The sequence below is a fragment of the Stegodyphus dumicola genome, chromosome 8 (genome assembly GCF_044657685.1).
Source record: "Stegodyphus dumicola isolate Sdum_Otavi_A_Nest chromosome 8, ASM4465768v1".
NCBI classification, from domain to species: Eukaryota; Metazoa; Arthropoda; class Arachnida; order Araneae; family Eresidae; genus Stegodyphus; species Stegodyphus dumicola.
This window is the reverse complement of record NC_140775.1, coordinates 175,425,105-175,445,830: the sequence shown is the minus strand read 5'-3', so window position 1 is coordinate 175,445,830 and position 20,726 is coordinate 175,425,105. Positions and strand designations below refer to the sequence as shown.

At 34.3% G+C, this 20,726-nt stretch overlaps 1 protein-coding gene across 2 annotated transcripts in view; it reads left to right on the top strand.

The window, feature by feature from the left end:
- LOC118186705 (uncharacterized) overlaps window positions 1-20,726 on the top strand; it is a 1,213,074-nt gene that overhangs the window by 878,065 nt on the left and 314,283 nt on the right. For both annotated transcript variants that reach the window (XM_085822787.1, XM_085822788.1), the window contains one exon: window positions 11,310-11,487. In XM_085822787.1, the coding sequence (XP_085678913.1) occupies window positions 11,310-11,487 (178 nt within the window). The remainder of the gene's footprint in view (window positions 1-11,309; window positions 11,488-20,726) is intronic.

Here is a 20,726-nt window from a genome sequence, read left to right as displayed (position 1 = left end):
TTATAAATATATCCACTCTATCACCCGGCTCAGTGATCTCAGTTTCTTTACTCTTATATGTTTGTAAATTGTACGTTTTTTGCTTTAAAAATGATTGAGTTATGTTGTTTTTATCTTCCGGTTAAGGATTTTATGCCTTTAGTAAATCTGTGTGCAATATTTTTAGAATTATCAGCAATTTTAAAGTTGTTTAATTGCCGCTAAGCCTGTTTTTAATGGCGGCCATTGATGTTTACATTTGAAACAGGAGACTAGTGGATTTGTTGCCAATCTAGAGAAACTTAGCTTCGTAACAACAAAGATAACGCATTCATTTATTATTGCCAATTAAATCATGCTTAATTCTTTCTGGAATTTTTTCGAGGAAATAAGCGTTTGAAATTTACTTCGTAATTTTTAATATAGATATTTTGAGTTTTTATGTATTTTTGCCTTCTCGCGAAGTGAGAACTGAATTAATTAAATGAGAAATATTCAATCGTCTGTGAAAAACTGTTTCTTTTTTGTTTTGTTTGCTTAATTTCTTTTACACATAGTTCTAGCTTTATTATAGTATTTGAATAGAACATGTGGCTACGATTAGATAATTCTTTAAATGATATACATTTTGTGCATTCTGAGTTATAATATGAATGAAATATAATAAAGTAAACCTAGCGCCAGAGTGTCGCTATGGTAAACAAAGTGAATTTTAAAGAATGCATTTATTCTATTGTGGTTTATGCGCTGTCGGCGAAGTAGGTTTAATTCAATCTAATAAGTTTAAATAAAATGCAAGAAAAATGCGTATAATTTAATATTTCGTACAAGGAAGTCATGTGGTGTACACATCAGATTTTTATGTTTTATATTAAATTCGTTTATAGTTTGTCAGCTGAAAAACATTTTACATTTGCAAAATAATGACCGTCTGGATTACAAGTCCGTGGAATTTAGGTCTTTTTACTTTCTTGTACGAAGTAAAGAAAGTTTTGTAATCTCGAAAAATTTCGGATATCCTATTTCAAAGAAAGTATCTATTTTGAACGCTCTCGAATACATTTGAACGCTGTTGGTATATACGGACAAATTAATGGACTCTTTTTCCTAACACGGACTGAAAAATTCAGAAGAAATTTTTTCATGTCGTTTGTACGTAAGTAAGTACGTATGTATGTACGTCTCTCGCATAAATTAAAAGCCCGTACTCTCAGAATGTTGAAATTTTGTCTCTATAACATGTAGTTTTGCTCCTCCCTTTTTTGGTTGCAATCGACCGAGCCAAAAGTATAAATATCTATGAGATCTATGAACACTATGAAATTTTTTTCGTTTTCTTAGATTTAAAAGTTAAGCATAATCGAGGACCGCCTATTTTTAGAGTATTGTTTAAATGACTATTTGGTTTAAAGTATATTTGTATTGCGATCCATATTTATATTTGATTTTGAATTTTGAATTTCCATATGTTTTCAGACCAATTTGGGTTTTTTTTCTAACGGTCATTTTACATAATGTAATATTTTATCGTTTTTTGGGTATAGTCAATTTGAAACATTGTATGTTTTATTTTTTTTTTCGAAGTGTTTCAAAGGCGTGTAGGGAAAATCTTGGCACATTTGAGATTCACTTTTTTCAGTTTTATATGAGTTTTAAACTAAGAGAATTTTGTTTCAGGTTTTTCATCTCAAATAAACTAGGAGAAGTATATGAATCAACTTTTATGAAGCTTTAATTCTTTTTCCCCTGATGAGGTCTGAATTGGAGTTTCAATAAAGGGAGATTTATCTCTTTGTTTTTATTATCTTGTATATAATTTCCCTTTTGCATTTTTAGTTTTCGAATTTGTACTACTATGATCATTTTTATATTGAATTTTTTAGATATTGTGTTAAATCTCTTATAAATGTATGCAATTATTAATATTTTTGAGGACTTGTCTTGTTTCGACTCCAATTTACTTTTAACTTTTGATGCTTTACGTTCAGATATATTACACGCCTCAGTGAGCTCAGTTTTTGTATTCTTATGTGCTGGTAAATTTTGCTTATATGCTGGTATTTTTTGCTTTAAAAGCGATTGAATTATGATGTTCTTATGTTCCGGTTAAGGCTTTTATGTCTTTAGTTAATCTGCATGCAATAGTTGTAAATTTATCAACAATTTAAAAATTGTTTAAATGCTACTAATCCTAATGAAGCTACCATTTGTTTTGAAACTTATTGGGAATAGTGAATGAAATTGGTTTCTTCAGGAATTTCTGTCTTTTTGCCGAATAGAACCAAAAGTAAACATCTAGTTTTAAGGACCGAAATATCTGTCTTCTTGCACGCTGGGCAAATTCCTTTTTGCACAATGTTTTTGCACAGAAACTCTAATTTTAATTGTAAAAATTGTTTTTTTAATTGTATGTGGTGTTTTATTCTGTATTTTACAATTTTTAATCAGGATATTTTCTCCCTCATTTCTGCATACCTTTGTGGTGTAACGCCGCGTATTCGAGAGGGATAAGTTCGAATGCCAGCAAGGGCATTGCTCATTTTTCACAACTCTTACTTAAAAAATAAACTAATGACTTTACAAAGATGTTTTGAGTTTTGAGTTTTTATGTATTTTTGTCTTGCCGCGAAGTGAGAGTGAATTAATTGCATGAGAAATGTATTTTAAATGAAATTTGAGGTAATGTATTAATATTAAATGCAGCAAAAAATATGTGTATAATTTAATATGCCGTATAAGGGAAGTCGCGTTGCCTGTAAGAGATTTTTTAAATTGCTAGAATTCTGGTTCTGTATTTCTCTTCAGTTCATTTCTGATATAGTAAATTATTGCAAGTAAAAAACTGTAGAGATACTCATGTTAATTTAACGAGATAGCTATTTTAAAATTATTAAGCAATAATAAATATGGTTATTTAATTGGAAGTTTTTTTCATCATTCTGGTAGTTCAACTGACAATAGTAAATTTGTTTTATACCCTCCATTGTGAGAAGACAATATATCTTCTAAAAGGATTATACAATTAAAGACTTTTACTTAAGAGTTTAAGAATTAAAAAAAATATTTAAAAATTAAAAATTATCAAATGTAAAACATTAGAAAAATTTTCCATACCAATTACGTACCATGTGGTATTAAAAACAACTTTATTAATTATAAAAACTCTGCAAAATGAGATGAAAAGTTTCATATTTATGTAGTATAAATTAAGTGCATTTGAATTATTTCAGTATTCTGCATTCAGTTCCGCGAAGCTTCAGATTTCCAGGCAATTTTCTAGAAGTTCAACAATTTAAAATCAAAATTCGAAAGAACTTTTGTATACCCCAGGGTCCACTAAACCAATCATCTAAAATAATTGATTAAGTAAAATATTTTAATTTTTTTATTATTATTGTCTCAAATTTTATGAAATAAACCTTTTTACGAGTAAATTTGTAATGAAATAATGATTTTCTTTTCATTTTCCACATACATTATGCGCAATAGTTACGTACTTTCAATGTGTTTTAATATTTATATTTCTCATCATGGTAGGAATTCCGCTAAAAGAACTAACTACATTTTCAGACATTTCAACAAACGAAACTTGTATTCTTACGACGGTTTGATTATCACTGATTTTCATCACTAAGATGCATCATTTAAAAATATAAAACAAGATCTTATACTTTTCCACATGACAGCATTTTGAGTAATCACTATGCATGAGAAGGTACTATGCAAGATAAATGCATGATCATTATGCAAGATAAATTAAGGTCTTTCGTTTCGCCCCGTAAAATACTTTGAGAATCAGACCTTTACACTTGTGCATTGAAGATAAATTAAAGTTGTTGCGTTTCAAAAGTAACGTAACATTACCAAAGGTGCTTTTAGGTTCTTTTCATTCTCCTCATTTGTCAGTTTCTGAGTCCACATACATTATGCGCAATAATTATGTACTTTCAATGTGTTTTAATATTTATATTTCTCGTCATGGTAGGAATTCCGCTAAAAGAACTAACTACATTCTCAGACATTTCACAAATGAAACTTGTATTCTTACGATGGTTTGATTATCACTGATTTTCATCTCTAAGATGCATCATTTAAAAATATAAAACAAGATCTTATACTTTTCCACCTGACAGCATTTTGAGTAATCACTATGCATGAGAAGGTACTATGCAAGATAAATGCATGATCATTATGCAAGATAAATTAAGGTCTTTTGTTTCGCCCCGTAAAATACGTTGAGAATCAGACACTTGTGCATTGAAGATAAATTAAAGTTGTTGCGTTTCAAAAGTAACGCAACATTCATTGCCAAAGGGGCTTTTAGGTTCTTTTCATTCTCCTCATTTATCAGTTTCTGAGTCATGCTTCTGTTTACTGATTTTATTTTGCCAGTACTTAAATTTTCATCGCAACCCAAAAAGATAATATTTCCTACGAATTGTAATGATTTCAAAATTATCTGAGAAAAATTCAGTTTCCTAAAGTTTTCTAAATAAAAGTAATTGAGTTAACGAGTAAAGTTAAGTTATATTTTTTATTTAATTTGCTTACAGAAGCTATTCGTTTGCGCGTAACGAAAAATTTCGAAATGCTGTAGATCGAATAATCGATGTGCTGTTACTTGAGTAAGAAAGCAGTAAATAAACAATTTATATTTAGCTTGTTTTATATTCTAGAGGTCCAGGTTCGAGTCCCGGAGCCTTGCACACTTTTGACATCTCCTGTTTCAAAATATACTAATGCCTACAGTGGCGCCCGAAAGGGTTACAGCCGAAAACATCGTGGCAAAAACATCGCGGACGAAAACGTCGCGGAGAAAACAACGCAAGGCGAAAACGTCCTGATACAAAACATCGTGGGAGAAAACATCGCAAAGAGAAAACATCGCAGTTCTAAAACATCGTGATACAAAATATCGTCGTCGAAAATAAAGCGGTTCAAAAAATCCGCAGTTTAAAAACATAGTCGTCGAAAATATCGCTGTAAAAAATAAAGTATCGACAAATCATCGCATGACGATAACATCGTAGGCATGCTTTTTTCAGGCTTTAATAATTGTAAATGGATATTTTCATAATGATTGAGCGCAAGATAGAAAGAAGGATAATCTTTACTTTCGTATTTTTATTAACTAATAAATTTTTGCTGAAAGAGTAAGAAGGAAATTTAAGCATAGAAAATTAAGGCAACTTATAGCACTTAATAGAATTTTAAACTGACATAGTTAACTAACAAAGGTCATTAATAAATCATTTTTATAAAGTTTTTACTGGTATTTTTTCACTAAATATATTATTCACTATATTTTTTTCACTAAAGGTATAATCTAAAAATGTTTAGAAAAAGGAAGCTACGTAACTGCATGACCTTATCCATAAAAAATTGCTATTTATGAGTTTTCTTCACTTTTGTCAATCTAACACTCTTATTATGAAAATTATTTCTTGTTCTGCTTCAGTTTACTCTTAAGTATTAAGTTTCCTTCTTACTTTTTCAGCAAAAATTTATTAGTTAATAAAAAATATGAAAGTAAAAGTTATCTTTCTTTCCATATCGCGATCACAAATCATTATGGGAATATCCATTTACAATTATTAAAGCCTGAAAAAAGCAGGTCTGCGATGTTATCGTCCTGCGATGATTTGTCGATACTTTATTTTTTACCGCGATGCTTTTAAACTGCGAAGTTTTTGAACCGCTTTATTTTCGACGACGGTATTTTGTACCACGATGTTTTAGAACTGCGATGTTTTCTCTTTGCGATGTTTTCTCCCACGATGTTTTCTCTTTGCGATGTTTTCTCCCACGATGTTTTGTAGCACGACGTTTTCGCCTTGCGTTGTTTTCTCCGCGACGTTTTCGCCCGCGATGATTTTGCCGCGATGTTATCGGCGGACACCGCCCGAAAGGTGGTGGACAATAAATTTTCACCACCAAGATTTGGCAATTGGTTTCTCATACTCCCTGTCGCCTGAAGAAGAACATAAGGTATTTTTTCCCTCCTTCCAGTACGCCTTTGTAGTGTAACGGTAGCACACTCGGTAGAGAAGTCTAGGCCCTGGTGGCATATAAGCATTCTGTACCGCGCCACGCGCATGAGAAAAAATCCGCACTTGTGATTGAACGTACTAATTTTCGATGACATCATTTTCTCTTAGCGTAATAGCGGTTAGGTGGGATTCTTATTTTTGTTTCGTTTAATGACACGCATGAGTGACACGGAAGCGTGAAAATTACCGTTTGTTTTCCTTGAAACGAAAAAAAAAGCTGAAGCGTTCTACACATAGTTTCCTGTGTCATGGAATAATAAAATTCTAAAATCTTTGAAAGGTGATGTTAATATCAGAGGCAGTCTTAAGCGCTTAGATTATATAAATAGCTGACTTCATGAATTTAATGCAAAAATGAAAACACGATGATCTTGATCGAACTGTAAAGGCATAGTGTGCCTAGTAAGTACACTGGTTATCATAAATTAAGGAAAATCACAAAAATAGCGATAACTTCCTCAAAAATAAGCCAAACCGTGTAAAATTTGAATATGTTGCCATGTAAGAGTAGCTGACATGCGACATGCGACGGAGGACGTGGGAACCACCCCTCTACCAATACGGTTAACCGGTATAGCGCCACGTCCACCTTTATCTAGATAACCATACGTGTTCATTGTGCTAATATACTAATATATAAACATACATACAAATCTGGTACTTCATACAGTGGCGTTAAAGCTAATTAATGTTAGACATTGGATATTACATTGCCATGTTACAAGGTGTATGCAAAAGCACGGATACGGTAGCATATATACATAACGTGTGTACTCATATGTTGAGTACACTATGATCCTTTGAAGCATTATCATTAGATTACATCATTAGATTATTATCATTAGATTATCATCATTTGCCTGCAGAACTACGACGAAAAGCCATTGGGAGACGAGAGGCAGGACGAAGTCAAACAGAAGTGGCCAGATGGCTAAATGTGAGTCCTTCTGTGGTTTATAGACCTATAGACCTTGGAGGCAATTTCAAACCACAGATTCGGTATCTAGGAGGTTCAGCCAAGGACGGCCAACTGCTACGACGAGCGCCGATGACCGATATTTGACATTATGTACGCTCAGGAATAGAACCGCTACTCCGACTCTTCTTAGATCCTCCCTTGCTGAAGCCACCGGATGGTTGGTGTCAACATCAACTGTGCGTAGCAGGCTTAACGAAGGTGGTCTGTATGCAAGGCGACCAGCCATTTGCGTGCCTTTCACGTCAAGCCATAGGAGAGACCGTTTGCAGCGGGCACGACAACATGTCCACTGGACGCCTGAACAATGGAGGGCTATTCTCTTTACGGATGAGTCCAGGTTTAGTCTAGAACGCGATAATATTGCTATTACCAAAAAACTGACTTGTCTGTAACGGAGATTGCATCTGCAGAGAATAGTATATAATGAACATGAAATATTCATCATAACACCTTTAACCCCTTAACTGCCGCGGGCGTATATATACGCCTTGCTCAGCCGATGCGTTAACTGCCCCAGGCGTATATATACGTCCTTCCAAACTGCTATCATTTGCTTTGCGCTGCTACACCTAAAATTATTCGCAAAGCTTTGGAATGCAACACCACAATGACCTTGACAAAATGTGCGAAGGAAAATACTATTTCAGAGAAGTGTGGGGAGAAATTGGAGAGAGAGGTGTGTCTAAAGCGGTGAAAGTAATGACTGCGCGGTATTGGCTAGTGTTGTTTGAGTAAAACTTTTTTTTTTTTTTTTTTTTTTTTTTTTTTTTTTTTTTTTTTTGTCCTGTGTCCTCCATTTTCGTTTACTTTTTGTAGTAGGTTCCAGGAATAAAGAAAGATATAACGGATGTTTCAAACCCATTTATCTTTTTTGAATTATTTTTGAACTGCTCGTGCTTCATATTGTTACTGAAACTAACCGTTTTGTAGACGAGTATATGAACTAACACTTTGCAAACAAAAAATCAAGAACAAAATCGTGGCATTCAACCAGTTCAGAAGAAATATGTTTTTTTAGGCATACTTGATTTCCCAAGGTATAACACTGAAACCTGATATTAGACTTTACTGGTCTAAAAATGAATTGATCGAAACTCCATTTAGGGACTTTTTTTATTATAAAACCCTCATTTTTATTATACTTACATCTTTTTATTATACTTTTACTCAAATTTTGTGCATTCATTTTTTTCTTTTATTCTTTATTTTGTGAAAGTAAACAGTTTTTAGAAAGTAAAACTTGCACTTATTTTCCCCCTAATACAACGCATAACTGCGCGCGCCTGTGTGAAAAACCGTGGCACTGGGAAATGAATCTTGTACGTTTTCCGCGGCAGTTAAGGGGTTAATGTGAAGGATTTTAAATTAAGAATACATTTATTAAAAATCTCTGCAATTAATCTTTATTTACGGAGCTAGCATGTGAAGAAATAATACTTTTTCTCCCTAGGGAAAAAAATCGCTACATTTTTTTACATTAAATTCACCACACTAGAGTGTTGTAAGAAGTGTAATCTCATAACAACAAAAATACAACACACATAATAATCTTTTCGGTAGTGTTATCAAATCGTCAACAAACGGTATGGAGTAGCATTATCGAGCCCAAGCAAAGTCAAGGCGCTCCTAAGTGTAGAAGAAATGATGTCATCGGGAGCCAAATCCATTTACGAGGAGGAATTTTTACCCATGTGCGTGGCGCGGTACAGAATGCTTATATGCGTCCTGGTGAGAGTCCTGGTAGTCGAGAGTCGTGGTGAGAGCATTGCACATTTTTTATTTCTCCTGCTTCAAAAATAACCTAATGACTTTACAACACATTTGTATAAGATGTCGAAAACATCCACCTTCAAAGTAGAGAATTTCAGTAATTTATTATTTTATTTTTTTTAAATTATGTAACTTAATATTTTATTAGGGCTTATCTTTGACTCATTGAAAACTTCCATCGCTACTTTTTTGGATGCATATACATAAGTTTTACATTTTTTTGTTGAAAAAGATTCGTAATGCTATTTAAAATAATTCAATTCGCTATACTTATGTGAAAGCATGGAAGTAACGTGTTCCATAAGACTCTGTAAATAATTTAAATAAATGCTTGATTTTTTTAATAACAAACCGAGTGGCAGCCACCTAAAATAGTTACTATAAAGCAGAAAAAATATGTAATAATTACGAGTATAATGAATCGAGTTAATGTAATTTCACGGGTTCAGCTAATAATAATTGTAATGAATGTCCGTTTATGGCTGTTAAATCGCACATTTTGTAAAGTAATAGCAGGAAAAAATTGAAAGAATATCTAAATATCTTACGCTTTCCTGAAGCACAATATCCTGCCGCGTAGAAGATGAAAATATTTTAATTCGGTCAGTGGAAACACATTTCTTTTAAATTACTGAGTTTTCTCATTTAATTCGAAAGGCGATTTAAATTTAATTTCGATATTCCAATTATTATATTATCATAATTTAATTTCGATATTGCATTTTACCGAGTGTGAAACCACATCTTTAAAAACCTAAGTTTTGTCAAGTGGCAATGCAAAGGTTTTATCTCTCAGACGTTTTAAATTAGAGCTCCTTAAATTCTCACAAAATATGAAATAAGCAAAAAGAAAAATTTTTAAATTCAAAATTCGATTTTCGAACTATAGACGTTCGAGAGGAATACTATGCGTGTTCAAAAATGGTAGTTCTAAGTACCGCTGTATTTCCACAATGGGAAAACATACAAAAGTTTGCATGATAAATACATGCATACATACGTGCATACATACACGTGCAGGCAGACAGACAGATTCTTCTTGCTAAGCATATGATTAATGTACTTATGGTTAATGTAATAAGTTTTACTAATGAGCTGTCTCCGTCATCTAATTAGTAAAACTTATTGCATACTTGGCTGCTTTGTTAACGCTAAAAATTCGTTTAATATTTATGAAATTAACTAAAAATATATCTCCGAAGAAGGTAATTATTATTTTTTCAAACCCAATATGCCATGATATTTAATTTTAAGTCAAAGTATAATAATGCTGATTGTAGAAGGAATTATATTACAGATTTATATTTCGAATTTCTATACATTGCATATCAATAGCTATGTCAAAATTTCCTGCCATGTTTTTCTAAGGATCCGTACGTGTTAATACAATCAGCTAAGCAGAAATTGACAAATTTTCAGAATGTGCCCAACTCTGCCAAATATGCTCATAATCATTCTTCAGGTAACCATGCTCATAACAAACCTTTAGTCGCCATTTTCGTATGCGCTCTTTTTAATTTATTCCAAGTTCCAATGGCTTTTATAAATAAATCGTGATATTTTTACTCGTGAAATTAATTTTAAAATATGCGCTTGTGGGATTTGCTAGCAATGGAAGAACCTGCAATTTAAAAATGCTAGCAGTGGGAAATTTTTGCTGGAAAAAATCTCTAAATGGAACAACGAAAAGATACGTTTGATATAGATGGCCGATGTTGTCGAGATTTGCTCGGCGCGGAGTGTCTGCACTTCTCTGTTATTTTTTAATGAAAACAGATCGCTGTGTACTTGGAAAAGAAAACCGCCAAAAATTTACATTTGGTGAAGAATGTAAATGTTTTATTTTTTTAGTGTATGACATAATCCTTATTGAATAATTATAAAAGTTGCGTTTGAATTTGCTAAAGCATGTTTTCTTTTCATATGTAGATAATGTTTACCAACTTACCATAAACACCGATAGTTGGAAAACGTTTTCAAAAGTCGCAAAAATCATCAACTTGCACCCGATATGTAACTTTTACATTTTCAGCTCTAAAAAATCGCCAAATTGCGCCAAACTGATTGCGTTAATATTTAAGTCCGTTTCTCAGTAACAATACTTTATCTCTGTTGTTACCAGGAGCAAAATGAGTGGACCAGCAACCTAACCATTCGTTTTAAAAGGAGTGGTCAGCTACGACTATTGAATGAGAATGTTAGTACTTTAGCGAGTAAAAATTTTACATTATTTCATGAGTTATTAATTTTGCTTAAGACTAAGGATGTTTTTCTTAGAATTTAAAAAGCATGTTGTTATTCCTGAAAGGTAATAAATATCTTCAATCTTATAAGAGTCATAAATTTCTACTTTCTATTTTACTGGCTTAGATTTACTGTACATCCACAGAAGCACTTTATACAAACGAGTCCAACATTTCAAAAATATCTAAGGCCGGAAGGGTGTCTTTTAAAAGCGTTCTGGTTACCTTGTGCTACAGATAAGGTATCAAAAAGAGCGATTTTGCATATTCTTTTTTCTTTTTTTCCAGGGCAGCCCAAAGGCTGAACCTTTCCTCCAAGAAGAGACGACGTCAGCACCACCACCCGGATGCCGAGCCCCCTCCGTTTCTCACGAATTTCGCAGAGATTTTGCGCGTCTCGCCACCACCCGTGCCCCCCTGCCTCCTACGATCGGTTGGAAGGAAGGAAAATTTTTCCATCGGAAAGGTCAGTGCTTTTTTTTTTTTTTTTTTTTTTTTTTTTTTTTTTAAATCACATATGCACATATGAGTGCGTGCTGTTTTTTTTATCACATATTCCCATACGCGTACGTATCCAAACGATTTTTCGGTATACTACAGATGAAAACATTAAGAATGTTGAATTTTGTTTTTTAATTATTATTTTTAATCTATCACATCTTGTTTTAAAATAAAACAGGCCGCAAATTTTAAATATAAAGCAGTGGTTTAAAAAGGAAAAAAATCTGAGTTCTTTTTTTCTCCTAAATTAGATTACGTAATAGTAACTAATTGTTACAGCTTGTATAATAAAATCTCCGACCGATAATATCAAAATAAAGGCAATTTTTCAGATCTAAACGTAAATTCGGAATTTGGACTGAGATTAAAGCATATGTAACGGGCTAATAATTTGAAGACTTAAATGAGGAAAACATTCGTGTTATGTTCCTCCCACCAGGCGTAACAAATCTTACGTTACGAATATTGTATATAGGTAGATGATTTTAATGCAATTATATATAAAATTGTTGTATTTTTCTGGGCAATGTAATAGGAAAAGTCTATAGAGAAAAGCTATGCCAGGAAAGTAAGAATACAGGGGAAAGTCCATTTAACATTGAGTAAATGGGTACATCGGTAATGTTTCGAGATATCACCAAGCTGGCAATGGTTTTAGCGAATAATTTTTTTGCCAAATTTTTCGAAAAATCGCCAAAAGTTGCCAAACTTGGCAAAAGTTTGGCGACATTTTCAGCCGGTCCTTGTACCACTGTAATTCAATAAATGCAATTGATCACTATATTAGCTGTAACCGTAATTCGACCCTCATATTGTCTTCCAGTAATTTCGAAAAGCAAAAAGTACTAGAAATATCTTGGTGGCCGGGTGAAAGCTATATAAGTCCGGAGAAAGCATCTGCTTTCAATTGTTGCTGTTAGCTACTAACCCGGCGTGGGTTCGGAGTGCTGAGTAATCTCCCGGTAGCCTTTCTCTTTAACTGCGTTTTGCACTGCGTTGTGTTTAACGTTCATAATAGTATGAAGTGTAACTACTGATTGTGCTATTCGATATTGCGAAAAGTTATGCGACTATTTTTGTGGAAAATTCTAGATCTCTAAAGTGTTTCTTTTCAAAAAATAAATTTTATTAACGCATCATCGGAGCTGTGTGCATTCTATTACGAACCCGACCACTAAAATATGTACCGATTCCAATCCCCTTTTATGCGTCGATGCGTGAACTTTGAAATATAATATCCATGATTTTTAGTAATAATTCGCATAGAAAGATGACATATTTACTTTATCTGTTGCTTGGAGAATTGTAAAGAATATTATGTCATTTTAGCCTATAGTCACGCTCGTAGATGACGAGTCGAGGAACAAAAGTTCTTTTGGCTTTCAAATACCTCGACGCCCATGGCTAATACCTTAGATACAGAATGTGTTCTGTAAAGATTACTGTGAAAAATAGGAAATGCAAGCGTAGAGTGGACATAGACAATTTTGTTTCCTTCACATCGAAGATGATAACGAAATAATGTGGACATGTACTGGAAAACGAGAAGGATGATGAGAAGGAGAAGATGAAAAGGAAAACGACACCCAGAATAAGAAAGTTACATGGAATGAAGCTAATGAAAGACTGCAGCCTTTCATAAATTTCGTCAAGAAATGATCATATACATCAGTACACGAATGTTTTGATATTTCACTGTACACTTAGCGAATATCTGAAACTGCGACAACAATCTTGTAATCAAGCAGATTTTTTAATGTACTGCAAGCAGTGAAAGAGAATATTGTCTTATTATCTTATATCCTGAAAGGATATCTATTTTAGATTTGACTATGTAATATTTTATAAATCTTTAAAATTCCAATTATTTAAACAATCTTTGAATAAATTTTAGAACGATCTAACTAAGCATTTTTAACTGCTGTATGCATAAGCATCAAAATTTCGGGTTAACTCTAGTCTTTAACTTAAAAATTCTAGAGCTTTCTTTCGTTATCACTTTTTAAATTTCTAAGCGCATAATACTATAGTCAGTCTTTTAATTTCACTTAATCGTGTTCTGTCATATTTAAAGTTTACCAAAATTTAAATCTGTCCTATGCAACTTTTATATTTTTAAGATAAGCTTAGTGACGAAACAAATTGGATGATAAGCAGATAGGATGATTGAAAATTTATCATAAATAATAAAAGCAGTTTACATTAGCTTTAGTTTAGCAATTTCCAGCTAAATGGGGTGCCATTTTCGTATCAGTAACGAAATCTTAATCTTTTATTTACCTAACATGGCATTGGAAGCCTCGTGGTTAAAGTTAACGATATTATCAGCTTCAGATCCAAAGGCGATATTAGAGTTTTGAAACTAATTTGCGCTATGGACACCGCTTCTATTATTAATGTTTAAACATTTTGAGAAAAATGCGTTTTTTGTAACCACATGAAGAGCAGAGAAAAATACCGAACAGTATTCCGATAAAAGTAACAAAGTATGTAACCACATTAAGAAACAAATCTAAACACGAGATATTAAGTAAACCAAACTAATTAAATAGATAAACTAGTTTTTGATTCAGCGTGCTTCTGCGCATACTAGTAAGCACCTATTCTAACGAATTGAATAAGGGAATGCGTGAAACTCGGTACAGTATGAAATATACAGGAATAAAAATGAGCGGATTGAAAAGTAATTAATAAATCTAACTTTAAAAATTGTGTATACATTTTAAGATTTGGCTAAAAGATTAAACGAAATTAAATAATAAATATATAGTTTTATATGTATAAACATTAAAGGGATGTTGATCAATTATTTCATTGTTTTACTTTACAACACAACTCTGCGCAACAATGACTACTAAAGTTAGCAAAATAAATCAGCTGATAAAATTCTTCAAAAACTTTACTCCTAACCACTATGCGGCCAGCCTTCGTCTGGCTTTTAAATGTACCAGAAAAATGCCTAAAGGAAACACCAAACATTAAATTTAAAAACTGTACAGAATTTTACTCTGCAGAACAATTTTTTAAAAAACAAAAATTCAATAAAAGTTATTACATATAAAAAAATTACAACAAAATAAGCAATATACCTTAAGGCAAATATTAATTATCCTAATAAATAAATTAATCAACTTCCCATTGCCTTCTCTCGACAAACATCCAGTATTCAAGAGCAACATAAAAATTAAAAAACTGCACAGAATTTTCGCCCTCATTTTTCCGTGTTTCAACAGTGCTGATATCAGCAACAATGGCAACGTGCCATTTGATGCAACTTCATCAAAAAAACAAATAAAAAAAACTCATTCGAATTTTGAAAAAATCGCTTCTAGGTGCCCTGACTCCTGTCTAGATGCACCTATGTACCAAATTTCGTAATCCTGGGTCTATTAGCTTACGCGCATGAACGAAAGATACATACACACGCACAGACAGACTCTTTCTTATATATATATATTCTTATATATATATACATATATATATATTATTAAAAATTAATAATAAGGCTACAACGTAATAATAAATTGCGCGAAATTTAAAGATAAGGAATGAACTTCCACCTGATGCGATAAGCGCAGCGCATGCAAGTAGGGAAAAATTTGGCCGCTCTTTTTCTCTTTGCAGGAGAACAGATGAGAAGAGGTTTTTCCCTCTGTAAGATCTGTTGAGTGTGTCCATGTTACCGTGAAAGACCGAAATTGGAGAATGTCGACTTTCACCAGAAAATGTCGACTTTCACTAGAGAATGTCAACATTCACCAAATACGTCGGTGAAAGATCGAATATTTCTTTACATTCTTGTACATTCGGACCCTCACCGGTGTATGTCAACAATCACAGATATGCTCTGGTGTAGGTCCAAAAGATAGGAGTATATGTACACGCTGCTATTCCAAAAGGAAGTGTTCCACAAATAAATGCAGTTGTAAAAGCAAGGGCGTCTTGTGCAATTCAAAGTGTCATAATAGTTTAAGTTGTTGCAATAAATAAGATTTGAATCACATAATTTGGTAAGTTTATAACTTCTATTATTTTCCTTTCTCATTTTGAATGTACTGTGTGTTTTAAGTTCTTATATTTTTAAGTTCTTATTCTGAGTCTCTAGTGCGTTTTTTCGCGAATGAATTACGGAGAAGAAAATATAATATCCTTATATGTTCAACATTCACTATTAGTACAGGGTGAATGTCGACATTCACCGGTGTAAGTCAGAAGTAAGAGTCTCCAGTCGACATTCTCCAGATTTCGGTGTTTCACCGTAACATCCATACCACACACATTTCCTCCTGTTCGCCTTTCCTGATATAAGTTAGGTAAAAAAGAACATTTACGATTTTTTTGTCCGGTATATATCTTTTCGTGCTATTTTGAAATTCTCTGTGCTCATCTAAGAAGCTACTTTTAAAATTTCTGTAATTTTGCTTTTTAATTGTATATGGGATAAAGGCAAAGAAAATATGGAACTTTTCGGATTTTTTTAATTTTAATTTCTTTAGGTTATTTATACTGAAATATCTGTATGAACAACTATCAAAGCACTTTTGTGTCCATTGTATCCAATTCACTAAACAAATATTAAATTTTCTACGCAAGAAGCACATCTTCTGTTTTTGAAATCTCAGCAAATTACGATCAACTCTGAACTACATTTTGTTTTTGTGTTCTAAGAATACCAAGTCTTCTGATCTACAGAATTATTGCTTGCCAAGTAATTAAAAAGAGAATAATAAGCTTCCGATTTACCATAAGTTGATTTAGGATTAATCTCTCTAAATCTTTGCTCTAACTCCACCCGTCAAACACGAATGCCAAGCATAATACACGAATAATTACTTTGAACAAATTTTCTGTAATCCTATTAGTTATTAATCGTATTTTTTCAATTACTTTACAGCATACGTTTAGTTTTGATTTTGTGCTACGTGCATTTCGAATGGTCTTATGAAATAAATTTTCTAATTAAGTTTATCTTTCACAAGCCGCAGAAAATAATTTTTCTTAGTAAAGAAAATTTTTTTTTCCACTTCAGTGGTTTTGCTTTAATGCAACTACCGTGTTTTTAAAGAACAAATATTAAAATAAATCCTTACTTAACACTGAATTATTTAACTTTATTTTATTTTAAACTATATTTTTTTTAAATATTTCTAATGCTTCTTACTGTAAAATATAATCTTCAAACTGTAGCACTGGAGAATCATTAGGTTATTTTGGAAGCACGAGAAGCGACAAATTTGCAATGCCTTCGCCGGGACTCGAACTTGAACCTCTCGAATATGTGCTGAGCGTGCTAATCGTTACACCGCAAAGACATGCATAAAGGAGGGAGAAAATATCCCCCTTTTAAAGAGCGAATGGAGATTAGGGGACCCAACAGCCAAATCTTGGTGGCGAAAAATCATCATCCACCGCCTTTTAGTTCGGGCGCCGCTGTACAGTCGTTAGGTTTTTTTTTATGCGGGAGATGTGAAAAATGAGCAATGTCCTCGCCGAAGACTCGAACCTGGACCTCTCGAATACGCGCCGAGTGTGCTAACCGTTATGCCACGAAGGCAAGCAACAAGAAGGAAGAAAACACCTTATAGAGTAACGTGTCTAAAACTTCGCTCGGCACTTGAAGGTTAACTGCGCAACAGTATATCTGTACCAGTGAAAGAAGATTGTCACTTATCTTGTTTCATCGGCTCTTAAGGCCCACCAGCGGCCGAGCGGTAAAGTCGCTGAACACTGGTAGTTCGGTCCGAGGTTCGAATCCCGCGAACGGGCTGTCTGCATGAGTGTTTTCGTGGTTTTCCCCATGTGCAATGTGTATACGAGCCAGTTTCCCTTAGAACGTCCTCCACGAAGGCATTCCTCCCCTTAGTCAGATAGCCCTAGTGTGCTTTGCTATAATTAAATACACCACACCATCGGAGCTTAGGCAAGGTATTGATGCTGGTTCTCATCGATGACCAAATATATCTACCATATTTCTGTACTTTTCAGAGAGCTCGTGATGTCGCTGAGTTTTTTCCTTCTTCCATCAACTTCTGTGGAACATGTTGTAACTTGGTCCACAAGTATGATCATATACGTCGATACAGATGAAGACTGACACAGGCCAATTTCGATGCAGGCCAGTTTGGACAAGACCTAAGTAGTATACAGTATGACAGTAAACATGTTGAACCTGTCCTCTCTCAAACAGTTATATATGTCTTCTGTACTTAGAAAGGCTAATTGACGAGACGAGCGAAAGTCTATTATTTATACAACTATACACTTTCGTTAGTATCTCACTTTATCATTTATCATCACACTGCGCACAAATAGCATGTCTTTCGCATAGTGTGTTCTAAACTGCTTTGCACTTACCTTGTTTCATTTCCTAAAATGCAGATATGATACATTTATTTCACCTCTAAAGGCGCTGCAAATGATTCTAATTGACAGCACATAATTGTTTTTCTATAAATACAACGTGTTTCTAAACTGAAAATATATTGTTATTTTTTCCTTTTCTTCTGACACCAGTTGTTACGTTATTTTCTTCCTTCGCGTTCGTACGGAGTTCGTAGATTAAGAGTGAATAACGACGACACTTGATGAAGCATCGAAACACACTTTATTTACCAATATTAATTAGGACAGCTCCAAAACACTTTTACAGTCGTCGATGAACTACTATAAACACGATCAGCGAGTCAGCTTTCAGGTTATCAGGCTATCACGTTGGAGACAGCTTCACGACAAAGCACTATAGTACAGCTCCCGACTCTGCTTGGTCGTTCTCGGAACTCCACGTACTCTCGAAACTCTCCACGCTACAACTCGCGATGCACTCGACGACACACCATCACAGCTTCCGACTCTTCGGTTCATTCGTTCCCGAAGCTCAACACGCTCTCTCGACGATGCACTAACCGCGATACACTAACAGACTCCTTCGGTGTACTCGACGATCCACTCGGCACTAGCTGCCCGGCTGTCAACTCGATCGACTCCTCACGGACTGACTCGCTAGACGAGACACACGCTAACTGACTGCGGACCAGCAGGATTTATATAGCTTTCGGCTTGTGTTCGAGAACATTCTGGGCTAAGCCGGTAAGAATTCGTTCCAGAAGGTTCTCCATCCGTCCATGGTATATTGCCAATTCTGTCTCCAAATGGGCGATTTCTCGCCAAATGTGGCAACCCTAAAACTGCTTTGCGGGAAAGTTATCTCTCCGCTTCTGTACATTTCGTAACAATATATTGAAAGTCGGAAGAGATAGATAAGGACTCAAGCGACATTGGCTTAGTTTGGTATGGTAAAGCGCACTAGGGCTAACTGCCTCCGGGAAGGAATGCCTTCGTGGAGGATTTTATAAGAGAAACTGACTCTTATACACGTTACACATGGAGAAAACCACGAAAATGCCCATGCAGCTAGGCCGTTCGCCGGAAATCGAACCCAGGCCCGAACTACCAGTGTTAAGCGATTTTACCGCTGGGTCGCTGGTGGGCCTCACTGAAGAAAGAACGACTTGGATTCATATATGACTCACAGTCATTCTCTCTTTATAAGTTACACAATATATAACATATATAATCATATAAAAGTTCATAAGTTATATAATATATAACATACATAATCATATAAGTTCAAATATAATATGCTATTTTAAATGCTTTAGAAGCTTTAATTGTTTCAGAAAAGGGTACATGTTTCCTTTCTTATGCTTCATTGCAACTTCTATATTATAACAGTTCCGATACCCTAAGGGCTGCTTCACTATGTGGAAACAACATCCATTGGAAATGTTTTCATGTCGCGACCTCAAACTAAGCTTATGAGGTTCTCCAATTCGGATTCTCCAAGTCGAATTATAAGAAGCAAAACAATATTTCAAATTATTTTACCCCTTTCAAGTTGTAAGGTTGCAATTTTGCAGTATTTTAGGGAAGGTTTTCTTATTTATTGAAGCCATCCACAATTTATTTTTAACATTCAATTCTGTTTATTGTTTAATTAATCAAAACTGGCCATTTTAGCTAAATTCTCGCCATTTTTTGTCTACTATAATATCGTAATTTTATTTTAAAAAAAGAGTTTAAAGTCCCTTTCTTTGTACGTGGAAAGAATAATGCAAAGATATCTCGTTTCCCAAACTCTTTGGTCCTGACATTTTTGCTTGTCGTTTTACCCTTGAGGTGAAAACCTGTAGCCTGTAAAACGCGAGGAAGTGGCTTGCCCTTGGCTTTAATTATAATCACTTGCTTTGTGTAACGCATCGTTTGGTATAGATTTCTAAGGCAACCCCAGAGACCGGCAAAGGGGTCTCATTAACATGATGTTCAGAATCCACCGGGAGGAGTGAAACAAATTAATGTGAATCTAGAATGCTCCCTGTTGCAATCTTTCTACGATTTCTGTAATCCAGAGTAAAATCAGTAGATAAGTTCCGGAAGCTTGTTAGCAAGTTTCCGATGATTCAGGTTCTTCCCAAGAGTGCTTCTTAACAACTTTACGATGGAACAAGGGAATAAGTTTTAATCTTGCCTAAAATAGAATAATTTAAAGTGAACTTTCTCCAAAAATGACCACTCGTGACACAAGGTGGTCGCATTTGGAAAGGCAGTTTTGGATGTTGATGTTTATTTTAGGTTGCCAAAAATATTGCTCATTTTCAAAAGTGTCGTGTAAAGGAGGTTATTATGACAGGGTTTACTGTACATAATTCTAAATTGAAATACTTTAGCTTGGAAGTGTAACCTAAAGATATCTTAAATTGCAAGTAAGAATATTGTTAAAAGATGTTTCTTTCTAAAGCTGTATGTGCCCACCAACCGGGATATTGGTTGGTGACTGCCGCACAGAGGGGTTCGGTTTCGAATGCCGGATAAGGTATGGATGTTTGTACATGCATATTGTCTGTGCGGAATGCGGGCTCTCAAAATATGTGTCGAGCCGAAACTCCTTCCGAGAGGTCAGGAGCACGAGAAGGGTGTGGAAGACTCTCGGACCTGTCACCTCTGGATATCAATCTCCTTCAAAATTGGGGGCGAAACTGAACAAAGTCGTACTGTCACATGTATGGTGCTCAAGGCTTTTGCCAACGATACTGTCTTGCACTCCTTGCCAGTGCAATCTTGCGTTCCTTGCCACGATGAATTTCGTGGGCTTGTTCTGATATCAGACAATCGAGATTGGTCAACAACAGCAATTCCTTCCTGACATGG